Here is a 12,439-nt window from a genome sequence, read left to right as displayed (position 1 = left end):
AGTTCAAGTGTCAGGGTAGCATCTGGGAGACCCAGGTCCAAACCTCCACTCTGCCATGGAAACTCACTGGGTAACCTTAGGCCAGTCACACATTCTCAGCCTAACCTACCGCACAGGGTTGTTGTGATGACAAAATGCAAGAGAGGCTAAAATACAGGAAAGGAGAATGAGATAAGCTGCTATGGCTCCCTGCTGGGGAGAAAGGTGGAATACCAATAAAGTAAATAAATAAATACGGGGAAGGTTGCTTTTGAGCCTGGTCTTTCATACAATAAAAGTTAAGATAGCTCGCCTGATCTTTCTTCTGCCTCTACATATTTCGGAAAGACTACCTAAAATATTAGCACTGCCTTCTATACTCACCTTTACCTGTTTCAATGAGAGTGAGGTGAGCAAAATATCCTTCAGTCGCAGGCTGAGCCAATTACGAGGCCTGTGGTTTCCTTTCCTACCATGTGGCTGCTTTGCCTCCCTCTCTCTTGCTTTGAGTAGCATCATCAGTCCGCTGACACCTCTCCAACAGGCCAAGGGAGGCCCAGAAAAAGCTAAACACAGCACACCCCAATGCCCAGCCCACCAAATTGCTCTTCCCAGCTGATTTCATTGCTGTTACCCATCTCTCCCTCCCTTCCAAGGGCTTGGCTGCACTGCCCTGAAGGGGACTTCCTGTAAATCTGGCAATGCCACATGCTACTTGTATATCACCATTTGCCACCAACCATGCTTATGGAACTGTGGCTGGCAAGTTAAAGCCAGATGGGGACTTGGAAAGGAGTTGTGGGTTGGCTGTTTCTGGGGCCAAGCTTCTGGCCCAAGGTCTTGGGTGGCTTGTCTCTCCAATTCCCAGCAGGCAGACCTCCAGAAACAGCATCTGCAATTATGTTCACTGTATGCAGCCTGCATGCTTGGTCGTCAGTCTAGGTGGGCCAGCTCTTGATTGACAAACAGGCCATTTGTGTGGGATGGTGAAGACCAGAGGCAAAGCGGAATGCAGAGAAGGAAATGCCAGTGGTACAGGGTGTGGGTGGGCAATGCGCACACACTTTCTTATGAATTTGCATTTGTGGATCTTCCATTTATGCATGGGTTATGCAAATGTCTGCATGGCTGTGTGACAATGACTATATGCTTAATTCCTTGATCACAGCACATGAATACCTAGACCTCTGCTCTATGGTTTTGTTGCTGTTGTTTTTTAAGCTCTACCCTTGTTTTATGTTCTCTGCACGGATACACTAACTGTTCTTGGGATGAGTCTCAGTATTCCCATCTGTAAAAATGGGTATTTTTTCTAAAGCCATCCAATGATTTGTGTACTACACATAAATGACTTGTGTACTACACACAAATTATCTGTGTACTACACATGTGAATTTGAAGTGCAGTCTTTGGCTGGACTCACTGCTTGAGATACCTGTTCTGCATCTACCTTCAGTTCTTGTTCTGTATTAGTAAAACATTCTGGATGATTTACAGGTGGATGGCATTGCACGGGGTAAGTGTGTGCAAGAGCTGCCTACTGGATAAACTGATCATTTCTGTATTCACTGGCTGCCTGTGACCAAGACTTTGCGCAGCAATACCAGAGTCTTTTACAATATGATGTACAAATCACTGATCTGTAATAACAGAGATATGGATTTGTACTTGTAGATCATCCCAGTTTATGGGGGTGCAGCAAGTCACTGGCACTCTGCAGCTATGATACTAAACTTGAAGCCCACTGTAGTGGAAATTACATGAGGAGATAAGTGGTGAGCCATACAGCCCTTCCCCATGTGAATGGCAGTCCCAGGGCAGCAGGGGGTTAAATCCTACACAGCAGTGTAAATGAAGAACACATGGGATGAGAGAGCTGTGTAGATAAGAAGCAGGCAACTTTGGAGGGAAGGGTGGTGGCTTCAGCAGTTGGCTTCGGATGGCAGAAGGAGAACGGCTTCAAGCACAGAAGACAGCGTGGGAGAGAAGAGACCCCAGCGAGGGAGGACAGACGTATAAGCTGCGTGGAAGCTGTAGCGAAACCCTGCACTCCAGCCTGGTTTCCTGGACAGACTGCTAGCCTTGTGAAGTAGAATTTTCTTTCACCTTATAAAGTTCACTGGGTGGGTGAGGGATATTTTCACTGTTAATATTTGTTAAAGCTGAATAAAGCTGCATTTCTTTGGCCACAATTTATTGCTTGTAGGAATCATTAGAACTATGGGTAATACACCTACCCACCCTGAATCAGAAAATTCTAGCTTCATTTCAAACACTGACACTCCTTTGGGTACCTGATTCTTCTGTCTCTTTGGTCTCCGATGGCTCTGTGTCATCATCGGACATTTCCATCTCCTCTTCTCGTCGGATGCCCATAAGCTCATCATTGTGAATGTTACGGATTTCCTAGAATTTAAAGAATATTTTTTTAAATATGAAAGTGTTGTTATTCACTGTGTGTGCTGCTCACAGCTAAAAACCTGCATGAAGTAGGAGGGTTAATAAAATTAGAGGGGAGAAGGCTAAGGACTACATGTCAGGTGCAACTGTCCAAAGTATACCATCACCGGTCAAGTTCCCTATTCCCACAGTCAGAGGACACAAACCTCTACATTCATTCACAGATTTTGGACATCTTTACGTGGAATTCTAGATTTCTCGCTTCCTGCCCCAGAGGAATTTATGTAACACAAAATAATCTGTATTCTTTGTCATTTTATCTACATTAATGATAGAAACCGAAAGCATTGCTCAAATCCATGAGTAACCTAAGATGTTAACCAAGGGCTCTCATGTCCACACCTTGAGCACCTAGGAAACCCAAGCCTATTAAAGTTATACCCAAGTGTAGAAAGGGAGGCTGTCATTTTGGAGAACCCTTGCAGGAAGGCACAAAGTGAGCATCTCCCCTTCTTCCATGGATAGCAGGGTGAGAAATTCCCAGTTCTCAAGCCCTTGCTTGGGCACCAAAAGAGAGCTCTGCTGTTCTCCAGCAACTGGCAAAAGGAGAACAATTTGAGGGGGGGGGGGAGAAAGAAGCAAAAGTGATCACCAGGGCTGAATGTAAGGGTTTATTCCTGTTTCCAGGATACTTGGGACATCCTGACCTTTACTGCCAACTCCTTCCATCGCTGTCCAAGTCCCCCTAATACTATCAGGGAAGAGCCTCGCTCCTCCATCCTCTCACTCGATATACCATTTCTTGCATCAAACTTCAACTCCAAGCCATTTCAGGACCTTGAGACAACCTACCTGAACAACTGGGATGATGGACAGCGGAAAAGAAAGTGGATAACCTTTAGATTATTGGTGGTGCCTAGTAGCAATACTGAATTGTCCTCCTTGTGAGCTAAGCTAGCCTGTCAAAATCCCTGATCTATAAACCTATTTGTTGTTTATTATGCCTGCTCATCTCTTGTGAGATGGACCACTGACAACCTTTGATATTTGGTCAGCTTTTGTTTTCACAAACATAGGTAACACCATCAGTTATACCTGCAGGGCTTGTTCATGACCACATGTATTAATTCTGTCTTATTTTAACCTCTTCATCCAAGGAATATATTCCCTGTCTGTTTTCCATATTCAGCAAAAACCTTGAATGATCTACTAGGGTTCTTCTCTGCTTTGCCTTCAAAAGAGGAAACAGTTTCTATGATGGACAGAGGCAACACGGGACCAGGTGGAGCAGAAGCAATGTGGTAACACTCATGAAGGCAAATTCCTCAAGACTAGAGATACAAACTCATCTTTTGAAGCTCAAGTTGCTGCTCCTAATTCAGCTAGTTTCATTCTTGGTGAACACAGACCAGGACTTAAAAGTGCTCACAATTTACGCAACCACAATAAGTGTTCATGTAAACGTGGCTTCACTGCAGATATACCAATTAATCTGCAGGCAGAGCTGGCCAAAGTCAACATTTCCTTCCCCAACACTATTCCAAAAGACTCTCCCCACAGGACAACTGTTGCCAAACATGATGGGGTTACTTGTTAGTCACCATAACTTACCTGAGCATGCCACAATTTGCAAGGTACATCAACTTTTTAAAAAATGGTCTACTAAGAATTACACAAGCCCTGCTGCTTTTGTCTCTTGGTTATGGACACAAAATGTAGCCAATTTGTCACCAGGTGATCCAGGAAAATTATGAGCACAGTATGAAAGCAGATGCTGCCACTGAAGTTTTTGAGGCTGGATGCAAGTCAACCCTCCGTAAAACTGCCCTTCTTGTTCAAACATATCCTCCTGTAGCACAAAGGTACATCAAGATCTCCCAACCCATTATCCAGGCCAATGCCCAGAGTCATTTGGGTGAAAGGGGAAAGAGGGATACAACCTCCTTAATGTGCTGGTTCCTTCCATGATGTTCACTTCCATGTCTTTCCTCTTCTGCATGCCTGCTAGCCAAGCAAAGAATTAAAAATTTTCAAAGGTTCTTTGGAACATCTCAAAATGGGTTTGTCTGGTTTCGGCATTTCCTGAAGCTTTAGGAAATCCAGCCTTGTAATTAACTCTCTACACGGATCACTACCACTGGGGCTTTCTTCAAAATATGCCTGGAATGTTCAGTATTGCTCTTTCAGACTTCAGTAGCATGCAGTTCACACTATCGCCCAGGAATGTCAATTTAGATTCACTTGATAGATCAGGGACTCAGGCCCCTTTAACAACAGAGCATTGTAAAACCATACCTGACAGTTGTTCATCTGGTCCCTTCAAGGGGAGGAGAGAAGGACCACCTGTACCTCAGTGCCCATGGGTGATGCATAAGTGCAATGGTTACTGCAATTCAGAATGATTATTTACAGGTATCCAGCCTCTGCTACAACTTCTTTCCTCGACAGTGTCCATACCTCATGAGCTGTCTGCGGTCTTCATACACACATCTAAGCTCAGCATCATACCTCCACATGACTGCAAGTTACAGATGATGATCTACCCATAAGACAGGTTTCTACATGGCCACTGTGAATTCTCAAAAGCCCGAATCCAGTTTTCATGAAACCAAGTAGCATTATGACCTCCTGTGCATGGATGCAATGCATTTCTTAATACTACTCCAACTGGCTCTTACAGTAAAATCCTATGCAGAGTTCCTCTAGTTTAAACCTGCTGAAATCATAGGGCTTGAACTGTGCACAAGATTTCACTGTTGGTTCATGACCAGGGTCCCCTCTAAGATGAGTTAGTGAGAGCTAGCTCACAGTTTTTTAACCTCTGGCTCACACACTGTTGTCTTAGGACAGAAAAAATGGCTCCAGAGCAAACTAATTTATGCAGTAGCTCACAGCTTTAATGCCAGTAGCTCACAAAGTAGAATTTTTGCTCACATGACTCCACAGCTTAGAGAGAGTACTATTCATAACCTGTTGTTATTCTTAGGTACTTCCCAACAGTGTTCAGGAAGGACTGCTCAACCTTCCAGGTTTGCATTTCACTATGATCTTACCTCCACCTGTGCTGCAACTCACCTTTCAGGGTAGGCCTAGAAAAAATCCACCTGATGAGCAAGCCTGTGGGCCAAAAGGAGCTAACAAAACATTAAAAAGGATACCAACCTCGGCTTGCTTACACCATACGCTGATGTTCTTACGCTGCGCTTTCGTGAAATGGTCCCAAGCCTTTTGTTTGGAGGCAGAATGGTACACGGCCACTATCTGTTCGACTGCGGTTTCAAATCGGCAGGCAAAACCAGGCCACAATATCATCCAGAGAGGGCAAGAGAAAGGAGTACAGGAGTAAGAGAGCGGGTTCAAGCAGGCAGGCTGTTTGTTATGACTCTGTAGTGGGAGGAGGCCATAACGGAGGCGGTGCCCGGCAAAATGCAAGGATTTCAGAGGCCAAGACTGTGGAGCAAGTAATACAACAGGCAAATTCTGTTGATTTTCTCCCCCCCACCCCCAGTCAGGCTGAAGTGTCCAGATAATGAAGGAAACTGACCTGATGAGGAGGGTCACAGTGAAATGTGGGAACACCCCCCCCAAAAAAGCTTCTCTGGAAACTCACGGCGAAGAAACTATCACTGATACAAAACCAGACACTGGGCTAGAGGTATATTCCTCCACTTCACAATCACAGGGTCATAACCAGAACTGTGTATTCCAGGGATTTGTAACTGCAAATTGATACTACATAGTGAACCCAGCACCTGGGAATCTTGGCTTTCCTTTCCAATGATTTTCTATTACTCACTGCTGCAAGGACATGCTTGAAAACTGATGTTTAGTGCACTTTAAAACCCTCAGAAGCCAAAGGGAGCTGAGTTTGATTTCCAGTGATCAGGAGGTAGACTTCAGTTCTTTTTCCCCCTCATCCTGGCCTTTAGAAATAATGCAAAGACTGTAGAGATGTAACCCTGCATAGTTTATATAAGTAAAAACAAATGGACCACAGTGTGAGGTACACAGCAAAGTAAAAATATGCACCATGAAATAAAGTTTAAAAAAAACCTCTTTATGTATGCAAAACTAAGTCAAACTAATTCAAATTTGAACTGAGACCCAAAAGTGTGTTATTGTCTTCTATTGTTACTAATAATATCCACATCACTCAGTTGCTCACAAGGAGCAAAACAAATCTGACAATATCTTGCTTCAATCTCCAATTGTCTTCAAGTCTTGGGCTTGGGTCGGTTAGCAATTAGGTTTACGATATGATATCTCATTTTGTGCCTATGGTATTGAATTTTGCAGAAAAAATACATGTGCCAGAGGATCTTATTTTGTGGTTCTTTGTGAATACTGGGCAAGATTAACTGTTCCTTTAAATATCAAGCTACCCAGAATGCACCTGCAACCAATATGCTATTGATGGAATTGTTTTAAATTCACCCTCCACAATCCACCTTCAAGAATCATTTGCCAACGTCTTGTAATAGTTTCTTGTCTAGTTTGATGGGCAATTTTGTTTGAAAGCTTCATTTGGTTTGGGTAATTTACTGGTTGTGAATGTATTCTGTTCTTTGATTGGATTTCATGTATGTTTTTTCAATTCATGTATTTTTTGTACTGCAGATTTACCTGTATCAGAACACTATGTGGCCTGTGTAGTTGCATTGTATGTCCATAATGCTATATAGGCTGTGGTAAGTTTTTTGTTAAGTTTCTGGTATGTTCAATTTTATTTAATGTTTTGATCATGTGTTTTGGCATGACATGTGATATGTTTATTGCTAACCAATACAAACCCAAGACCTGAAGAAGAGCAGTGACAGAAACAGGATATTACTGGATCCCCATCTTGGCTATTAAGTTGTTTTCACCAATAATTGCTTGGGCTTTGGTTATGTTTGTGCTGTATTTGGATTTGTTTTGCTGCTTGTGAGCATTTGAGTGATGCAGATATTATCTGTAACAACAGAAGACAACAACACAGTTTTGGGTGTCAGTTCAGTTTTAGTCTGACCTGAATGATCATATAAATTTATATTACTTATGTAAAGAACTTTTTTGACTTTATTTCACGGTTTATATTTTCATTTATATAAGTTATAGAACTAAAAGAGTTCTGGTACTAAATTTTGATGTACCATTTAAAATAAAATATATACAGCCTGGTAATTGTGCTGTGCTACCCCACACCTTGTAAATTAAAATCCCACTCACCCCTCTCCCTGCAAGCTTTTGGCCAAACTTTAGATAAGACTCTTCACAAAGAGATAAAATCTATGCCTGCAACAGTCTCTCCTCTGTTCAAGTCAAAGGGGTTTGGTTGTTTTCATGGAAGAATTACCTTTATGCAGCTTCAAAATAGATTAGTGCCAACATCCACCAGGCCTTTGGTTTGGTTGAGGTGGTGGGAACCTAAACTGTATTGGCTTCCCCCTGTTCTGTTTCACCTGCATTGCTTTTCCATCTTATACTGATTTCATCTGCCCAGCCCTTCAATACTAGTTATACTTCCCTGCACACATATGCAGAGCCTCCTGGGAACAGATGAATTATTGGTGCCATCGATAGTGGTCTGTCAGTTTAATTGAGATATGGAGTTTTAAGACTGTTATTTATGCTTTTAACCATTGCATTATGCTGTTTGTATATTGTAACCCACCCTGAGCTAATTTGCGCAGGGGAGGGGGCTAGAAGTCAAATAATATAAAAAAAATTATGAAGGGATTCAGGTTGAAGATCAATTCCTCTTATTCCCGCAGTAACTACTTACTCTGAAATGTGTACCATACCTTCTTCTGGACTTCCAGGACCAAGTATTAGTTGTACATGAACAGAAATAAAACTTTAAAATTCAAGCTACACTGACCACAAGAATTCACAATTACAGAAGTATCTTGGTACACCTTGGGAGAATGAAGATCATGCCGCACTGTTTTCCACAACAAAGTAACCTTAAGAATGGAAATCAAGGGCCCTTGGCTCTCCCAGGTGCAAGATGCTGCACATTCATTAAAATGTTGCTGTCTCCAAGGTCTTAGCTGGTTAATTATTCGGCTCCAGAGAATGAAAAAGAGAGAACTAAAGGACATTAAATGTGAATATAGTCTCATCCCTGGGGCTGAATCCTGATAAGCAAGATGGTAATGTAAAAAAGAAAAGGAAAAAAGAAAAAGAACACACCTAGGTTTTGAGAAAAGCATTAAACATTCTGGGGTGAATGTAAGGGAATGCAGCAATATTACATTACCTTGGACTTAAACCTCCCATTTAGAAAGATGACCTGCAGAGGCTCGAACAGACTGATGGATGTATAATTGGCCATAAACCTACCTTCGTTGCCTCAACAATCTCCAAAAAAGTACGAGGCTACTGTTAACACAGAAACAACCTGTGGAAAGGCAGGACTAGGCAGGGAATTTGCTGAGAGAAATCACAACCAGATCCCCTGTATGTGTGTACCCAGAAGGGAAAGAGACTTACAAAATTAGGAGCTACCCTCAGATCTTGTTCAGAAGTAACAGTTGGGGAGGGCCATGGGTCCGTGTTAGAGCAGGTGCATACCACCCCATAAAAAGTCTGCCGTGAAAATGTTGTGAAAGCAATGTCATCCCAGAGTCAGAAACGACTGGTGCTTGCAGCACAGGGGACCTTTCCTTTCCTTTTCCTTGGCATACAGAAGGTCCCAGATTCAATCCTTGGCATCTCCCACTAAATGGATCAGGTAGCAGATGATGTGAAACACCTCTACCTGGGACCCTGGAGAGCTGCTGCCAGTCTGAGTAGACAATGCTGACTTTGACAGACCGATGGTCTGACTCAGTAAAAGGCAGCTTCACATGGGTTTACTCTCTTAACTGCCCTGGCTGCTGTAAGGAGAGGATGGCTGCTCTAGTTCGCTAGGCACAAATACCTCAGCAGTCTGAACCCTGTTCTACTTCCCCCTTTGTCTTACTGATTTACTTTCCAGAATGAGACTACTCGGACATAAGCCTTCCTCAGATCTTGGAGGTGTTTATATTGTTGTTGGGTATCCATAGTGGAGGGGTTTAGAAACTGATGAGCAAACACTTTTCTTCACAAAGGGAATGTATGGTCTGGATTCTAGGTCTCTCTCTTTCATTCATACAAACTCGCACAAAACCCCTTTCCAACAGGGAAAATGAAGCAGAAATGCTACCTTCCCATCATGGTAGACTTTGGAGCCCTGGTCCCAAGCCACACACTTACACTGGGCAAGAATCCCCGAGAGGGCAAACTTGAACTTCTCCTTTGCTTCCTCCATGGCCTTTTCGTGGGCAGTTTTCTCATTCGTAAGCCGGCGAATGTGGCTGTTGACTGACTGAATCATGGAGTAGAAGTTGTTTGCGCTCCGTCTGTTCACTTCCCCACGTTCCAGCCAGGCCAGTAGTGTCTGTGCTGCTTCTGAAAACTTGGAATCATCTGAACCAAGAGAGAAAACTGTTTAGATGTGAAGTATTAGTGCTTTAAAAAAAAAAGTATATTATTTTTTTTTAAACTGTTCATTTTGGGGTCTGAATGCAGGGTCATCACAAGTTGTATTTTACAAAGGGACCAAATCCTTACAGATAAGCTAATCAACTTTAAAGAGAGTGCAGATGAGAATATTCTTCTACATTATGTAAATAAAATACAAGAACAAAAGACTACTGTTCTCCCTGCACAGACCTGGCCAAGCTTCTGGGGGGCACCTCCACAGCAAGGATGCAGCAGACTGTGGGACACTTGCCACGTTCTCACTCATCTGATATTGCAAGTACCTTTCAGCTTCTCAGCAATAATGCTGCATTCATGATCTGAGTAGTGAACGACAGGGGGTGGGGAGGGAGGATGGAATCGCTCCTCTGCGATCCTTCTGCGATGGCGCTCCTCTCGGGCCAGCATCCGCTGCTTGCATTCCCATTCATAGAGGTCATCCCGAGCTTGAGCGAAATCCACATGGAGGCGCCCGGTGTCTTTTTTATCAGTGCTGGAACCCAGCCTGATCCGATATCCTAAAAGCAACAGGGTTAACTTTTTGGCTTTTTACAGTTTGGCTTGATTCTGCTTCCTACTCCTAATGCGCATGCACACATGCTTCTGCCCCCCCCTATCTTTCATCCTGCACTTCACCTCAAGAAGCTCAATGTGGCTTAAGTGATTCTCCCCACTTCTGCCTTATCTTTCCAATAACACCTGTGAAGTGGGGAAGGCTGAGAGACAATGGCAGTGAGTCACTAGGAGAGCTTCATGAGCGAGGTACACAGAGACCCCAGTCTAGCACTGTAACCAGCATACTACACTGCCTTGCACTGCAATGTGGGGAAAGGGTGGGCCTGTCTGCTTAGCCTTCTAGGAAGAACAAACTCAGCACCGGAAAGATGAACAATGACAACATTTGAGGTTTGTAGATGTACAAAGATGGGTCTGCTATGCTCAGCACTACATTTCCACCATATCACAGCAATTTGTTTAATCAATCCAAGGGATTTTTGAGGACTCCCAACAATCAGCTGTTTTCAAACAGGCATCATGCTGGGAAACATTTGAAGTTCTTTTCCAGGGATTCGTGTCTTTCCACAGACCAGGGCTCATTGCTTGGCATGTCAGAACTCTGGTTTTTTGGCGATTGGGAGAGGAATTCTTTACCGTGTTTCAATCTTTTTATATGTATGGTTAATATATTCCATATATCATGGCTCTTTGGAATTCCGGAGAGGTGAATTTTTTTCATTAGTTAAATTTAGACATTTCCATTCCATTACCTGAATATAAGGTACACAATACAATGACTTTGGAGGAGCCCTGTGGCGCAGGGTGATAAACTTAAGTCCTGCAGTCTAAGCTCTGCTCACACCCTGAGTTTGATCCTGGCAGAAGCTGGGTTCAGGTAGCCAGCTCAAGCCTTCCATCCTTCTAAGGTCAGTAAAATGGTATCCAGCTTGCTGGAGGTAAAGTGTAGATGGCTGAGGAAGGCAATGGCAAACTACCCTGTAAAAGTCTGCCAAGAAAACATCCTGATGTGAAGTCACCCCATGGGTTGGTAACGACTTGGTGCTTGCACAGGGGACTGCCTTTTACCTTTACAATGAATTTAACCAAACTGGACAAGTGTCACTTCCACACCGGTGTTCTGGTTTGGTTGGAGCGATAACACAAAGCAGGGTATCTTAATTTTTTTTACTTCATTTATACCCCACCCTTTCCCCCCAACAGAGACCTGAAGTCGCTTACATAGTTTCTTCTTCTCCCTTACTTCCACATAGCAGTTGTGGTGCCCTCATGTACCTTCTGGGTTTTGCTGGGCGTTGCAGCAATCTTTCCCAGTGTTGCTTTACTGTAATGTTTTTGGAAGGATTGCAGCAAAAGCTAGGGGGAGTGTTGCATGGACAGGAGAGTGCCGATCTTTCACACTCCTGCCCACATCAGCGCTATTTTCTCTGCACCAGCCTCCTGCAACTGTCATCCCTACACCAGAGGGCTTTTTCAACACACACAACCCAATAAGTATCAGACATAACTTGTACCACTATGGTGATATGTCAACTGCCAATTAAAGGGGGGGGGGACAAAGAGAGAAAGCCCTCTAGTGGGTGAACTGGGGCAAGAAACCTGCGAGGAAACCTCCTTGTGGACACTCCATTGCCACTGCACAAGGAAACCTTGGAGAACCATTGCTGTGTGGAAATCACCAGGGAGTTTATTGCAAAATGGAGGTAGTGCAATAGATATGGCTTCAGACAGCAATGTGCAACTCTATAAATGAAATTATCCCTAATCCTGATACGTGGCGCAAAGAAAAGCAATACCTACCAGACAGATAAATGGCTTTATCTACCATATACTCTTCAGTAAAACGGATGTGGCAGAAGTGCTTTTTACTCTTCCTAAGGGCTGCAATCTCTCCGCATTGCTCAAAAATCTCCACAATGGTATCATCCATTGCATTTTCTGGCAGTCCTCCAACAAACACTGTCTTGCACCCTGGGGGTCTTTCCCTTGTGGCAGGAGGAGGAAGGTCTAAGAACGGAAGGTTTTAAGATATAGAAGACTGTCACAAACAAAAGAC

General features: G+C 43.5%; 2 protein-coding genes across 4 annotated transcripts in view; one reads left to right on the top strand and one right to left on the bottom strand.

The window, feature by feature from the left end:
• Positions 1-12,439, bottom strand: part of ENOX2 (ecto-NOX disulfide-thiol exchanger 2) — a 46,019-nt gene that overhangs the window by 7,909 nt on the left and 25,671 nt on the right. For all 3 annotated transcript variants that reach the window (XM_060249962.1, XM_060249964.1, XM_060249963.1), the window contains exons 5-9: positions 12,184-12,390; positions 10,152-10,385; positions 9,601-9,813; positions 5,542-5,648; positions 2,274-2,385 (exon numbers count right to left, since the gene is read on the bottom strand). In XM_060249962.1, the coding sequence (XP_060105945.1) occupies positions 2,274-2,385; positions 5,542-5,648; positions 9,601-9,813; positions 10,152-10,385; positions 12,184-12,390 (873 nt within the window). The remainder of the gene's footprint in view (positions 1-2,273; positions 2,386-5,541; positions 5,649-9,600; positions 9,814-10,151; positions 10,386-12,183; positions 12,391-12,439) is intronic.
• Positions 1-12,439, top strand: part of RPL36A (ribosomal protein L36a) — a 63,304-nt gene that overhangs the window by 45,011 nt on the left and 5,854 nt on the right. The window lies entirely within an intron of this gene.

This window comes from Heteronotia binoei, chromosome 11, assembly GCF_032191835.1.
Source record: "Heteronotia binoei isolate CCM8104 ecotype False Entrance Well chromosome 11, APGP_CSIRO_Hbin_v1, whole genome shotgun sequence".
Classification (NCBI taxonomy): domain Eukaryota; kingdom Metazoa; phylum Chordata; class Lepidosauria; order Squamata; family Gekkonidae; genus Heteronotia; species Heteronotia binoei.
The sequence above is the reverse complement of the archived record's forward strand: the minus strand, read 5'-3'. Positions and strand labels throughout refer to the sequence as shown.